The sequence below is a fragment of the Euwallacea fornicatus genome, chromosome 7 (genome assembly GCF_040115645.1).
Source record: "Euwallacea fornicatus isolate EFF26 chromosome 7, ASM4011564v1, whole genome shotgun sequence".
Lineage (NCBI taxonomy): Eukaryota > Metazoa > Arthropoda > Insecta > Coleoptera > Curculionidae > Euwallacea > Euwallacea fornicatus.
In genome coordinates, this window is record NC_089547.1 from 3844756 (window position 1) to 3858909 (window position 14154).

General features: G+C 37.6%; 2 protein-coding genes across 4 annotated transcripts; one reads left to right on the forward strand and one right to left on the reverse strand.

Moving 5' to 3' along the window:
- Positions 1 to 2504: 2504 nt before the first annotated feature.
- On the reverse strand, positions 2505 to 8202 carry LOC136339914 (protein tolkin-like). 2 transcript variants are annotated; one of them, XM_066283514.1, is made up of 16 exons: positions 8118 to 8202; positions 6677 to 7058; positions 6457 to 6595; positions 6158 to 6394; positions 5924 to 6102; positions 5633 to 5866; positions 5228 to 5452; positions 5017 to 5170; positions 4697 to 4960; positions 4484 to 4647; positions 4253 to 4425; positions 4011 to 4194; positions 3526 to 3851; positions 3310 to 3465; positions 3003 to 3248; positions 2505 to 2949 (listed from the first exon to the last, which is right to left on the reverse strand). In XM_066283514.1, the coding sequence occupies exons 2-16, from the start codon at positions 6840 to 6842 to the stop codon at positions 2806 to 2808; spliced, it is 2991 nt and encodes a 996-aa protein (XP_066139611.1). In that variant the 5' UTR covers positions 6843 to 7058; positions 8118 to 8202; the 3' UTR covers positions 2505 to 2805. The 2 variants fall into 2 exon arrangements, with proteins under 2 accessions (XP_066139611.1, XP_066139610.1); XM_066283513.1 differs by lacking the exon at positions 8118 to 8202 and adding an exon at positions 7932 to 8053.
- Positions 8203 to 9069: 867 nt separating this feature from the next.
- LOC136339913 (ATP-dependent DNA/RNA helicase DHX36-like) lies at positions 9070 to 13652 on the forward strand. 2 transcript variants are annotated; one of them, XM_066283511.1, is made up of 18 exons: positions 9070 to 9202; positions 9268 to 9412; positions 9600 to 9735; positions 9868 to 10067; positions 10126 to 10307; positions 10369 to 10558; positions 10681 to 10870; positions 10927 to 11183; positions 11303 to 11390; positions 11448 to 11625; positions 11741 to 11883; positions 11935 to 12105; positions 12166 to 12400; positions 12460 to 12578; positions 12725 to 12963; positions 13025 to 13228; positions 13282 to 13479; positions 13539 to 13652. In XM_066283511.1, exons 1-18 carry the CDS (start codon positions 9097 to 9099, stop codon positions 13606 to 13608), a joined length of 3051 nt encoding a protein of 1016 aa, XP_066139608.1. In that variant the 5' UTR covers positions 9070 to 9096; the 3' UTR covers positions 13609 to 13652. The 2 variants fall into 2 exon arrangements, with proteins under 2 accessions (XP_066139608.1, XP_066139609.1); XM_066283512.1 differs by having other exon boundaries at positions 11451 to 11625.
- The last annotated feature ends 502 nt before the right edge of the window (positions 13653 to 14154 follow it).

Here is a 14154-nt window from a genome sequence, read left to right on the forward strand (position 1 = left end):
CTAAAATCACTCTTTTTGATCAATCCTAAATAATTTAATTACAAACAATGCAAAGAAATTTGATTTAAATATATTTATAACTGAAGAAACGAACGGCAATTGAGTTTCCCGTTGAGACATCGTTATTGGAAATAAGAAAGTTTGCCAAATGTACACTTTGTTAGAATGATATTCGCCACAATATTTGAGATCCTGAGACAGTTCTAATTATTTCGGGAGTATAAAATATATTCAACTTCTTCACTTAATCTATAGGATCCACATACAAGTCGCCCCCACAAAAAACTTCAAAATGCAACAGACCACTCCTGGTATTTTCACACAGGTGCGATTTCTTTTCGTGTTGAAACCACTATTGTTACTACTACCGCAAAATTTACTTGTAATGTTCATTCATTTACCGGAACCATCAAAGATCATACATCTACTTAAAAATCTGGATTTCTTCCAATATCTGTCGCGCTTTGTAATTGAATGTTATGAAAATGCCAATGTGTTTTTTGTCCAGGAACTTCTCCATTTGTCGTTCCAGGTACTGATTAGATGCATATTTCACACTCTTTTTCAATTATTTCGAATGTGTAGAGGGGAAAAATATAAACTTACCGTGGCAGTTACATAAAGTGCGATATGGAAATTAAGTGTTTTTGAAATATAGTTTGTTTTTTATTATAACATGTTCCAAAAAGTAGTATTTTATTATCATGAACAGAAAATTATATCTGATATGTGGTGTTCATTCTCGTTGATGTAATGTTGAAAACGTTAAAAAAAGTTGGCTTCCACCCTTTCCAGCAGGTTGCTGTTGATTTCGGGAGTTTGATGTATTGCTCTTTTTAATTCTTCTCACGTACGAGGCTTAACCTCGTAGACAGGTGTTTTCAAATAATCCCATAAAAAGAAATTATATAGAGTTCAGACGACCAAGGAGGCCATAAAATATCGCCAACTCTAGAAATGACAAGATTGGGAAACAACGGGCGAAGAATAGCTATTGCCTTCCTGGTAGTATGTGTCGTTGCCCCATCTTGTTGAAATCACAACTATTCCCTATCAATACCTCTTCTTTTTAATACGGGAATGAAAAAAAAGGATTATCCACCTCAACTCTATTTTTTTATGTGTGTATGGTGTACAACTTCAAGGTTTGTTGGATACCACCGGAGCTTAAAGCAACTCTCTGCCCAATCTCTAAGTTCAATAGCAATAATATACCTATAAATAAGATTGTTTCCTCGCATAATGCATGATGAAGTCGTAGTGATGCTATGGCAAGAGAGGATGATGTTATTTTCCCCCTTGGGTGTTAATCTTTATGGTTATATTTATCTACCGAAATCCCCATACCTGTCTCTCTTACTTTTTGTGTAATGCTGGGATTAATAAGAGCATGCTTTTTGATGCGAGTTTTCGAGTTTCAAATTTGGTTTTGAAATTCTTGAGCGATCACTGCTCATAAAATTCGGAAAAATAGCGGGATTGCCGCCGCCCATGAATTGGCACGAAGCAGGTATTTTAAATTAGATCAACTACACCCCCTCCCTGTAGTGAAATGTATATAAAATGTATTTATTAAATATATCTTTATTAAATATATAAAATTTAAATGACTTTGTCACCCTCTAGAATTAAGACAAGCACGCTTAATTGCCCTATTTTGTACTCTCTAGCATCCGATATTCATTTGTACTATTGTTTTTGAAACACCCCGTATGTTCGAAGTATATTGCCATGAAAATAACGTATGACATATCTGCTAGAAATCCGTGTACTAGTGATTTTAAGCATGAAAACGCACTTACAGCGTTGGAAAGATTTAATCCAGTGTTACTGAAGATTTGCTTGGGAAAAGAGGTGGTGAGCTGTTGGTCAATTTAGAACTGATGATAATGGTCTCTTTGATAAGTGGAGGTTACGATGACCGCAATGTGATGCACACACTACAGATTCCACCCAACTGAGTACGGTCGATGAGTGTAATCTGTATCTGGGCTTTGATATGCGTTAATTAGTAATTTTTTTTGATAAATGATTTTAGCGGGGATGCTCAGAAAGTAATCAAATAATTTCTGTACTGTTATATATTTTTTAATGATGCGCTAATGATTTAGTAAATACTAAAAGGCGGCAAAGATTCTAGAAAATTTAAACAAATTGATAAAAAAGCATAAACAAGAAAACAATTTTGAAAAATCTCTGGGCCCTTCAGCTTTAAGCTGCATCAATGAAATGTCGACTGGTGGGCGGCTTAAAGTCTCGCGAGAGGCTCAATTACCCCTAGATCCGCCACTGCATAACAGTTTCTAATTGAACACAGAGGCCGCCCGACCAGATGTTTGCGTCTCCTGACCTTTAGCTCCAGGATATTTTAATGGTTTCTAATTGGGACTTGTTGCCGTTTTATCTGGACCAAACCAGGCCCTAAACGAGACTTTTGGTGAATAACACTTAGAGGGCGTTTCATAAACGAATTTTATAATACTATATTTTATAAATAAAAGAAATTTTCTCAGCTAAAACGTCTAATTTGCTACCTATATACACAGACGGACATACACACATTAAAAATGAACGCTTGTATATAAAAAAAAGGATCACATACAAAATTCTAGTGATAAACGAAGAATTTTGTCAGTTTCTTCTCTATGCAGCATTAAGTGATATTTACAAAAGCAAAAAAGTAGTATCATACACTATAGAATATCGAGCAGCTATGAAAATATCACAAGTTTCTAATAGTCTATTAGTACCTATACATCTCTCTCTTCGAATCGGCCCAATAAAGGCAAAAAAAAACCAATATAACTATTCCAGATTGTCGTATTCCTCTACGCTGTAGGTGCTTTCTTCCAGTTGATATTCAAGCAAAAAGCCACGCCCAGCTTCTCTGTCATCAGTCCTAAACTTCACGATCATCCCTTCTTCCGTTGAAATCAATTCGTTTTCGGTCTGAAAGAAATCAAATTCGAGCCATCTCAAATTTGAGGGAGAAAAACACTCACTTCATTGCCGCAAAACCTCCCCAAACTGCGGAAGTCGTCGCTCTCCAAGCCGTCGAAGACCTCTACGAAATCGTAACAACCATCATCCAGATGGAACTCCTTGAAAGTAAGTTTAACGCTGAATCCATCGTTTCCTATGAGGAACCAATCGCATGACCTCATTGCTGGATAAGTACTGTTCCCATAGGATGGATGGGAGTAGATTTGGCGTTTTTCTTCGGTCGCTTGAAGAATTCCTCCACAGAGCTTTTTGAATTAAATTAGAAGATTAACTTCACAAAGTTTTGTTGACACTCAAAAAGCATACAGTATGATATGTGGCAAAAAATCCCTTTTTATGGACGTTAGCGTCTGATTTAAAGGTCATATACAGCTGATTATCAGTAGAATCGATTGCACTAGGAGCGCTAGCTCCGCAATATCTCCCCTTCTGATGCGCCTTCGAGGAATCACCATCAAATATCTTTAACATAATCAAATTTAGTCACCCTTGATTAATCAAACTAACGCAACATGCACTTACTTGCACATAATCGAAGTAGCATTCTGGATGCGATTCTAAGTTGAAAATCATGAACGTTAATCGGATTCGATGGCCAGGTGACGTCCTCAAATGCCATGCGCAGTCCTTGGAGGGGGGGTAGGTTTTAGGAAAATTGGGGCTGCTAATGGTGCCCATTTGGGGTGGAATGTGCACGGTGAATACGTCGTGGACGCAGTCGCCCTCGATACAACTCTTTTTGTCCTCGTGCAAGGTGAAACCGGTACAACAAGAGCACTGGAAACTGCCCAAGGTGTTCGTGCAGTCGTGTTCGCAGCCTCCATTCTTGGTGGCACATTCGTCTAAATCTATGAAAAAAAAGAGAGATTTAGATTACTAATGAAAATTATTCATTTGGATCAGTATGGGTATATGGATTGGCCTGCGAAAACTTGCATATCAAGATTTTCCTTTCAAATGCGTAGTTTGCCATGTTTTGAATCCTTTCTATTTAAGCAAGGGTTTACCCATGAAATAAACAGCCGCAAATCCGGTTTGCTGGACGCTGTCGTCCGACCCAAAAGTGACCTTCAGCTCATTACTCTCAGAGGCAATAATATTAGGTTTTTTTGTCCCGCAAAATGAACCATGCTCTTTGTATTTTCCCATTGTAAGTAAACTGGAAACGTTCACGTGGTCGTACTCGCAGGGCTGCAATTCTCATAAATCAATCCTCAATTTCGTCTCCTTTATTGATTCATAAACTCACCTGATCGTCGTAGTTGTTGCCTTCGATATCAATGTGGGTGAAATTCAAAAAAATTACATGTTGAGGGGGAGCCACAATTTGCCAGGCGCAGCGCTTTTTAGGCGGATATAGTTCTGGGAATGAGGGGGAGGTTACTGTGCCGTTTGGGGTTTTGAAAATTCCCCCACAAGCATCTAGAAAAAAGCAACCACCTTTATTTCTCGACGATCACAATGAACAGGGAAAATTTACCAACACAACTTTTTTTATCCGAATGTAGCTCAAAATCGGGTTTACAGCCACACTGGAAACTCCCTAAAGTGTTGATACACAACTGCTCACAGCCATGCTCAATGTGCTCACACTCATTGAACTCCGCAAAGATTTTCGCAGAAAATCCCCCTCTCTGATTAGTCCTAAATGACTTACTTACAAACAAAGAAGAAAAATTGAGTATAACTATACTTATCGCTCCAAAAGCGCACGGTCATTTGGTTTCCTCTTGACACCTGATGGTCGGGGATAAGGGAACCACAGAAAGTTCCTATATGCGTGGAATTCACCCCTCCGCTGTGAATAGAGACGAAATCATAGCTGCAATCCACGTGGTGCTCCAAGTCAAAGGAAACGAACTGTATGGCCACTTGGAATTGTTTTGCAACAGAAATTTGCCAGATGCACTCTTCATTGGGACGATACTCGTCGGGGTAGTTGGGAGATGCGAGATATCTGGAATCAATTCGAAAATTTGTAAACTAATAGATTCAACCTTTTCATCTTCTCACCCTATAGAATCCACGTACAAATCACCTCCACAAGTAACCTCAAAACTCGCGCTAAATCCCTTGTAATCCCTGGTATTTTCCGAGATATAAGTCACCAACATTCGATTGGTTTCCGTCTTGAAACCACCAATGTCCCCACTACCGCAGAATCTACCTACAAAAGTCACCATTGATTGACCACAATACAAATCAAAGAAGATAATAGATCTACCTAAAAATCTGGAGTTCTTCCAATATCCGTCGCGTATTTCCAGGTAGTCACTGCTGCAATTGGGCGATTTGAAAATGTCTATGGAGGTGATATTGAGAATAACTTTTTCCCCTGGAGTAGCCATGATTCGCCACTCGCACGAAAGGGGTTCATCAGCAGCTGAGTTGAAGTTCAAGGAAGGCGATGAAAAAATGCCTGATTTGGATTGGAAAGTGCGGCCGCATTCTATAGAATAAAACCTCAAAACATCACAAGAGATTTGCGGCATTGATAAGATAATTTTTAAAGATTTATTTTGTTATTTAGGAAATGTGTCCATTTACCCTTCCAGGCAATGATCAAATGCTTATTTCACGAACTTTTTCGATGGTTTTAATTACAAATAGTTTAGGAGAATAGACTTACTAGGGCAATTATACAACTTCAACGTTTGCTGAATATCACCAGAACTTAAAGCAACCCTCTGCCCAATCTCCGGAGGGTTTTTGCCTTGTGGAATTCCAATTGGTTGAATAGTACCCACAAACTGGTTAATCGCATACGTGTTCCTAGCATAATGCATGATGGAGTCGTAGTCGTACTTTTGCCCCAGTGAAGTCACCTGATCTGTGCCCATTTTATTAAAGTTGTTCTTCTGATCTGCAAGGATTTTATAGTCATTTCCTATTAGTGAAAGGCGCAGATCATTAAAGCGACCTTCCATTATGTTATGCTCGAACACTTGGACATAGTTATCCCTGTCCGGTCGGGTGTGCTCATGGTAGTACCCGATCGCATGGCCTATTTCGTGGACAATTACTCCGAACTTGGCGCATTTGTCGCCGATGCTCAAGGCCTGAGCTCCAATTCCCCGTTTCCCCACGAAGGAACAGCACCTGAAGACACAATGCCAAGCTACGTTTATTAATTAAAAAATAGAATTGAACGCACCCGCAGTCTTTTTCAGTGAAAAACACGTAATTATCGTCCTCACTTTTATTCCTTTCGATGAATTTGAGGCAAGTATGGTTCTCCCAATGCCTCATAGCCTGTCTGACCAAGGCTCTCCTAGAAGAACCCCAGGTCTCGTCAATTTCATAAGGAACAATCCCGAAATCCCATAACCGCTCTTTTATGGTGGTAGCTGAGGCTCTTTTGTGAATGTTGTGGTCGTTTCCAACACTCTTCCTGAAGAACGCAACGAAACGACTTTCCCAAACAAAATTCCCGTTTTAATTGAATTTTTTTACCAAATCTTCTTCTTTTCCAAAATCTTCTTCGCGCTAACTGACATAGCATTGTGCTTCTCCTGCTCTTTTTCTGTATCCTTTGGAATGTAACGCTTTCTGGACTCTTCCAAGTTGATGGCAATGTCATCCAGGAACACGTCTGGATATTTACGCCATGTAGATGATTCACGCGCGGATTTATAAACACAAAAAGTCTTAAGATGGTGGGAAGCGCACTTACCGGCCTTACAAGGGTTTAATCCAGTGTCACTGGAAATTTTCTTTGGAAAAGTGGTGGTGAGCAGTTCGTCAATGGAGAATTGGTGATGGTGGTCCTTTTGGTAAGTGGAGGCTGCAATGACCGCAATGTGGTGCACACACAAAATACATGCCATCCAACTGAGCATGGTCGCTGAGTGTAATCTGTATCTCAGCTTTGATATGAGTTAATTAGTAATTATTTTTGATACGTGACTATAGCGGGGATGCTCGGAAAGTAAGGAGGAAGTTTCTGCAATGTTATATAATTTTCGGCCGGTTCGGACCGTGTTTGGCGGTTAAATATAACAGCATTGAACTGTCCTTAGTGTTGTGATGCATCAATCAATAATCAGCGCAGCTATCTGGAAAACAACAAATTAATTATTTGTTTACATCGCAGCTGAGCGAGATTTAATCTAAATCACTTATGTGAATGATGTTTAAACAGAAAATTCATGACCTCTGTTAGACTATTGATTTCGTGGAAAGGCTTTAGGGAAAAACCTGAAAAACTTAATCACAATAATGTGTGACCAACCATAACTGTAACGTGCGCTGCAATATATGGTGTGAGGCCCTGTATATCAGCTGCTTAGTCACAATGAAACGCCATTCAAATTTCCCTGTATATTGTAGCGAGGAATACCAGGGGCATCAAAAAAATACGTAAATTCGGGGAATTTATATATTTTTTGTTGATTCGCTAATGATTTAATAAATACTAAAATAACATCGGAGCCCTGAAAAATTTCAAAAAAATGGTCGAAAAAAGCATAAAACCAAATAAAGAGAAAAATCATTTCTGCTATCTCAATAACATCGAGTTGTGGAGACATGGAAGCAGCCTAAGACCTGGCACGAGACTCAATCACCCCTAGATCCGCCACTGCATAACAGTTTCTAATTGAACACAGAGGCCGCCCGACCAGATGTTTGCGTCTCCTGACCTTTAGCTCCAGAATATCTTAATGGTTTTTAATTGGGACTTGTGGCGGTCTTATCTGGACTAAACCAGGTCCTAAACGATATTTTTCGGGGCAATATAATACCTACAAAGCGCGGAAAAGTCCGAGCCTGAGTTGGTGTTAGTGGTTCCAACTGCGTTTTAAATTGTTACAAATTGACCAAATTTTGTACGATTTGAAATAGAGACTCTTTTATCTTGTCGTAAATGTGAAATAACTCCCAAAAAGTAGAAGAGAAGTTTTAAAAATTTAAGAGGCGTTGAAGAATACCTGTTTGGCACAATCACCGAACTCAAACTTATCCTGAAACATAAATAAAGGTAAATAAAAGCCCACTTAGGTGGGGAGTTTTTATTCCGGATAGCGCGGCGATTGGAACCATACTGTCTGGCCGGTGGTCAGCTGCGGTGTTAGATTGTGAGGTCACAATTATACTGTGCGTCCTAAAAAACTTACCTGATATGCACCAAAGACCAAACATATGGACTTTAATATAAATTAGCTAATATTCACAGATATCCGTTGGTGTCAGCGTTGCACAGATCACTTAAGGAAGACATGCAGGACGAGCCTGCAAGGAGTGCAGTTGCAGTTGGAGGATGGATTATATCCAATCTTCATAATGTTACCTCAAAGATGGTTTTTGTAGGAAATTACATTAAACAGGCTAGAATTTTGTTTTTTCAGGGGACTTTTAACATAAGAAATTTCTCATATAGAGATGAATATCTGGCGGTGCCATTAGAGGTATTGCGGGTATCTAGGGAATTCATGGAGCAATTCAAGGGTCTCAATTGACATCGCTTTGCTTTATTCGGCAAATTTTAGTTTAAATTTTATTGAGTTGTAGATAAATAACCAATTTTTCATTAATTTACACATTGAATAATTATTATTTTATTTTTCTTTAATGCCGCTTGTACTCCATCAGAAATCCAATAATAGTGCCCTCTATATGTGGTATATTATGATGTTTTAACCTCTGTTTGGATCATTGTTAGGAATCTGCCCAGAGATCCAGAGCTTGGGCCATTTATGGGGAGAATGCTGACCAAATTAGGAGCGGTACTTGAAAATGTTTATATATTTTGTGTGTTTCATGGAGTTAAAACTACATTTTGTGGATTTTAGCTTTAGCGCTAATAATTTGAGTAACATTTGAAGGACCGAAACTTCTGACACTGGCAGTAGTTTGACAAGCAACTAATTCAGCCAATAGGAAGTTCCTGGATATCTAGACGTCATGATTGTAAAGTGCTGCTTTCAGAAGAGTCAACAATTGCAGCTGAATATAGTTGCTGTTGAATGACACACTATACATTGGAATAGGAACTGACGCTATTTTCCCTTCAAATTTAAGAAAGTTGCACAACTGTTGGCTCTGTTGAACCCAGCCACATGCTCTAAAATTGAATTTAAAAGAATGTGATGCAAAATGCATCTTTTCTCTCTGTCTAAGGCCCTGTTGTATTCTTCATTAGCTTTAAGTCCGAACTCAAATTTTCAGTTGAATTGCAAATGCACTTTAAAATTCAATATAGGTACATCTTGGCTTCAGCTTTATATTAATGTTGGGTTAGAATATAAATACTTATCTCATGTATAGCCACCATGACTGGAAGAAGGAAGAACTGGAGGTATAAACCTTCCATTGATAGAGGCGAGCCAAGACAACATTCCAATGATAGAGGTGAGCCAAGAAGGCACGATCAGAGACCAAAGGGATTGAAAGGGAGAGAAATTGGACTTTGGTAAGTAATAAAGAAGACAAAGGATCACAGATAAAACAGAAACACTCTGAAAACAAAGTTTTGATTCCAATGCAAGAGAGACATCATGCCTACTTAATTTTGCCCTAATTGCCATTTGATATTATGATTTTCTTAAATCTGAACTGGCATTAGATAAGAAATTTACAAGTAAATTGTGTATTCCAAGGTATGCCAACAAAGCAAAGCAAAAGCGTGACATGCTCTTAGAGGCTGGGGGAGAGGGAGCCAGTTCTGTGATTGCAAGAGAGGAATTTAAAAGGCAGAGAACTTTGGAAAATCAGGAGAGAGCTAATAGCAAACCTGTATGTATACTTCCTGTGTATAACACAAATTTAACAGGCAATTTTAAAGAAGAGCCAAAGCTTCTGACTTATTTCAGTGTCTGTTTCCTCTCACTTATAAATTGTGAAGTGAATGTTTAATTATTTTTTTAGCTGGGTTCCATATTAGTTTCAAGCAGCAAAAAAGATAACATCGAAAAGCTACTCAACGAAACTTCTTTACTGTACCCTTCAAAATTTTCTGAAAAAACAACATCTTATGAACACTTGGAAGAGACTGACTTTAAGCATGAATTTTTAACCCATATCACTGGCAATATTATTGAAAAGTTAAAGTCCACTAGAGGGGCTAAGTAAGAATCTTTAATTGTGTAGTGATGCTTCAAATTTGTTAATGAATTCTATGGCCAGGTATCAATACAACAATGATTATGAAAATGCATCGCTTCTGGAAGAACTGCAAAGGAAGATACAAAGTAGAACTTATCAAGAAATGCAAAAGGTTCGTAATAAGTTGCCATCAATGGGAATGAAAGATCAAGTGATTGATTTGATAGAAAAAAACCAAATTGCTGTGATCAGTGGAGAAACTGGTAGGAGGCAATATTTTACTTTTTCATTATTATTATGTTTTATTTATGTTTATTACTTAAGGCTGTGGCAAAACTACCCAGGTTGCTCAGTTTATTCTGGATGATTATATCAAAAAAGGAAAAGGCTCCCAGTGTAAAATCGTCTGCACTCAACCCAGAAGAATTAGTGCCATTTCAGTTGCTGAAAGGGTTGCTGCAGAACGGGATGAAAAACTGGGATGTAGTGTAGGGTTCCAAATCCGGCTTGAAAAGTAAGATCATGCAATTTGTCTCATTATGCTAAGTGCAAAATCAAGGCTATCTTGGAGTTTTCATCTTCAAAATCCATACATCAATATTTTTTGATAATTTTTTTAATACTTGTTCTTTTTAGAGTGATGCCTAGAGATCGAGGATCTATTCTGTTTTGCACTACTGGAGTATTACTTAAATTTATGGAAAGTGACCCAGCATTGACTCATGTATCTCATCTAATTTTAGATGAGATTCATGAAAGGGATGTAACATGTGATTTCCTAATCACAGTTTTGAAAGATGTGATTCAATATCGAAGTGATATTAAAGTAATTAAATTATTAGTAATCATTTTAGTCGATTTTCAGTGAAATTAAATCTTTAGATAATACTCATGAGCGCCACGTTGAACTCAGAAGCATTTTCGAAGTATTATGACAACGCTCCTCATATTAATATTCCTGGCTTTACATATCCTGTAACGGAGTTCTATCTAGAAGATGTTTTGCAAATGACTGGTTATAAATTTAAGGAGGAGCCAAGAAAATGGGTTGTGGCGAAAAATCGTCGCAAACATAGAGAGTGGTCTGAATATATTGAACCTTATATTCGACAGTTGGAAATGGAGCAAAAATATGATAGGTAGATATACATATATAGACCTCAGCACCCACTTACGACATGGAATCACTAAATGGGAGGAATGAGCAAAAATTGATATTTTTTGGTTCGGGTTTCTATCGTCTTATTTCTTTTTGTAGAAATGTTATTCAAGAGCTTCGCAAGATGAAAAGTGAATCTTTAGATATCCCGTTAATTTACGAACTTTTAGTTTATATTTGCGAGAAGGTAAGTGACAAAGTAGTAATTAATAATATTCTTGAGATATTTTGTCTTGAACTTGAGAAGGCAGATGACAATGGAACAATATTAATTTTTGTACCGGGCTTTGCTGATATTTCCAAGTTCTGCACCATGCTAAGGGATTCGGGGCGTTTCGATCAGTTTAAATACATTATAATTCCTTTACATTCCCAACTACCAACCGTCGATCAAAAACAAATATTTAAACCCGCCCCCAAAGGTAATATTTTATTTAACATATCTGTATTTCCGGTCATATCTGTATGTAAATGTCTTTAAGAAAAAAAATTGTAAATTTCTTCCTATTAAAAATATTGCGATTGCCATAATTTTAGATATGCGGAAAATCATTATTTCTACCAATATAGCAGAGACTTCTATTACAATCGACGACGTAACCACGGTAATAGATTGCGGATATATTAAAATATCCAATTTGGATGCGGAAACCGGAATCGAGACCTTAGATGTGGAATTGGTAAATTAATATATCGGCATTTTTCTTCTATGCTCATTACAATTTTTCAAGGTTTCACAAGCCAATGCTTCGCAAAGAAAAGGTCGCGCGGGTCGCGTGAAACCTGGCATTTGCTATCATTTAATTTCTAACATTCGATACCAACTGTTAGACAAATTTCTGAAGCCTGAAGTGTTACGCAAAAGGCTAGAGGATGTGATTCTTCAATTGAAGATGCTGCAGGTATTTCAATTGGAAGGTAGTTTATAAAATTGTTTGTAAAAATGTCGATATATTTGATAGTTAGGGGAAGCAGAACCGTTCTTGGGAAAACTAATGGATCCTCCGGAAACTAAGTCGGTACAAACATCGTTAACTCTACTGCAAAGGCTCGGAGCATTAGACAGTGAAGAGAATTTAACACCTTTAGGATTCCATATGGCGAAATTGCCGATTCCTGCTCAGTGTTCCAAGATGTTGATCTTAGCAGCGATGTTCAGCTGTGTAGATCCTGTTTTGTCTGTTGCAGCATCTTTAGGTACTTACCAATACCCTAAAAATCCCCGATTTTAGTACCTAATTTCCCTTTTTTTGCAGGCTATAAAGATGCGTATCAGTTAAGCATGTCCAATGACAATAAAAGTAATAACGCGGATAAAATGAAATACGAGTTGTCTAGAGGCACCAACAGCGATCATATTTGCATGCATTATGCCGTAGGTATTTATTCATCGCGTCTTTAGAAGTTATCCCAAAAATGTATCACAAATAGCTATTTATGTAACCAATTGGGAAATGCCGTTGAAACTTTTTTCGCTCGTGTATATATTTAATCCTTCTGATATTTGTTTATTATTTTTAGATTCGTGGATACGAAGAAACCCACAATCCATACTCGTTTTGTCGCAAATATTTCCTTAGTTCTTCTACTTTAAAATTACTAAAAGACATGCGTAAGCAATTCGCCGAACACCTTTCTGAAATGAAGTTTATTAGCAGTTCCAACCCCAGAAATCCCGGACATAATCACAACAGCAACAATGTCGGACTTATTAAAGCGATCATAGCTGCAGGATTATACCCCAATATTGCCATCATAACGTACGCGATTAGAAATTGACTATAACCGCATTCAATAATTAATACGAATCGGTATTTTTAGAAAAGTCCGCAAAGGAGGGGCGCAACTTCGAACTGTCAACCATGAAAGAATGGAGTTTCATCCAAAATCGGTGCTCCAACAAACTAGATCGTTCCCCTCGCCTTTAATAGCGTATCACTTACGTTTAAAATCCAGTAAGATTTATGTTCATGATGGAACTGTTGTCTTCCCCCTATCGCTTGTTTTCTTTGGGGACCAATTTAAGTAATCTGAGATATGAATATTGAAATATTCATCTTTGAACTTCTTCTGTTTAGGATACATAATGAGGAAAACGGTCAAAATGGATTTAATGGAGTATCAGTAAATGAAAATATGAAATTTTTGTGTAGCCAATCTACCTCGTTTGCCGTGCAAAAACTGCGTGATAGACTTACCCAAATTTTGGAGTGGAAGATCGCTCATCCAGGACCGGTGGATTGGAGCCAAGACTCTCCTGAAGTGAAAATTCTGAAGTATGCCTCAATTAATGAAGTTCATATGAAGAATAACGTTCTTTGGTTTAATATTTCAGGGCAATAATGGATATGATCGCGACAGAAGATGGTGAGAATTTAGACCTAAGTGATTATGATGACATGTAAAATGAATTAAGTGAGTTTATTTATTATAGTTATTTGAAATCTTATCGGCGTTGATTTAAGTTTATCTTTCATTATTTCTGCAAACCTATTTTACATCTCTTTCCTATTTCCAAAGCAGTCGAAATTGGATTTATTTTGGTAAATAACTAGAAATTCGTTTACTGCTCGTTGTGCAGTGCTGTTCAACTTCTTCCGGCTGCTCGAGACAGTTTCTTTTGCCATGGTTGGATGGTTGAGACGATAGTTACAGCAACGGCCTGTATGAGTAAGTTTCATGTAAACACTTTTCGATTCCTTATAAATTTTAAAAAAATTAAAATTTCAGTCCCGGAGGGGTGAACTATCTTGTTTATTATGTTCAACAATGTATCTTTCAAATCCAACCAAGGGAAGTAATTCAAATCCATGTCCTTAACTGTCTCCTTCTGCATCGAATCTTAAAAAAGCAACAAATATTCATAATTAACGTAATTAAAAAGTCGACAAAAATGGCGTGGTAATTATGCCTACCGCTAAAAGCATAAGAAACAGCATTGGCTTCGATGC

Coding starts and splice junctions, on each gene's coding strand:
- LOC136339913 (XM_066283511.1), top strand. CDS start 9,097: ATGCATCTTTTCTCTCTGTCTAAGGCCCTGTTGTATTCTTCATTAGCT. Junction 10,871..10,926: donor AATATCGAAGTGATATTAAA/GTAATTAAATTA, acceptor TTAAATCTTTAG/ATAATACTCATGAGCGCCAC. Junction 12,579..12,724: donor ATATTTGCATGCATTATGCC/GTAGGTATTTAT, acceptor TATTATTTTTAG/ATTCGTGGATACGAAGAAAC.
- LOC136339914 (XM_066283514.1), bottom strand. CDS start 6,842: ATGCTCAGTTGGATGGCATGTATTTTGTGTGTGCACCACATTGCGGTC. Junction 6,103..6,157: donor TTCACTGAAAAAGACTGCGG/GTGCGTTCAATT, acceptor TTGTGTCTTCAG/GTGCTGTTCCTTCGTGGGGA. Junction 3,852..4,010: donor TGCGGCTGTTTATTTCATGG/GTAAACCCTTGC, acceptor TTTTTTTCATAG/ATTTAGACGAATGTGCCACC.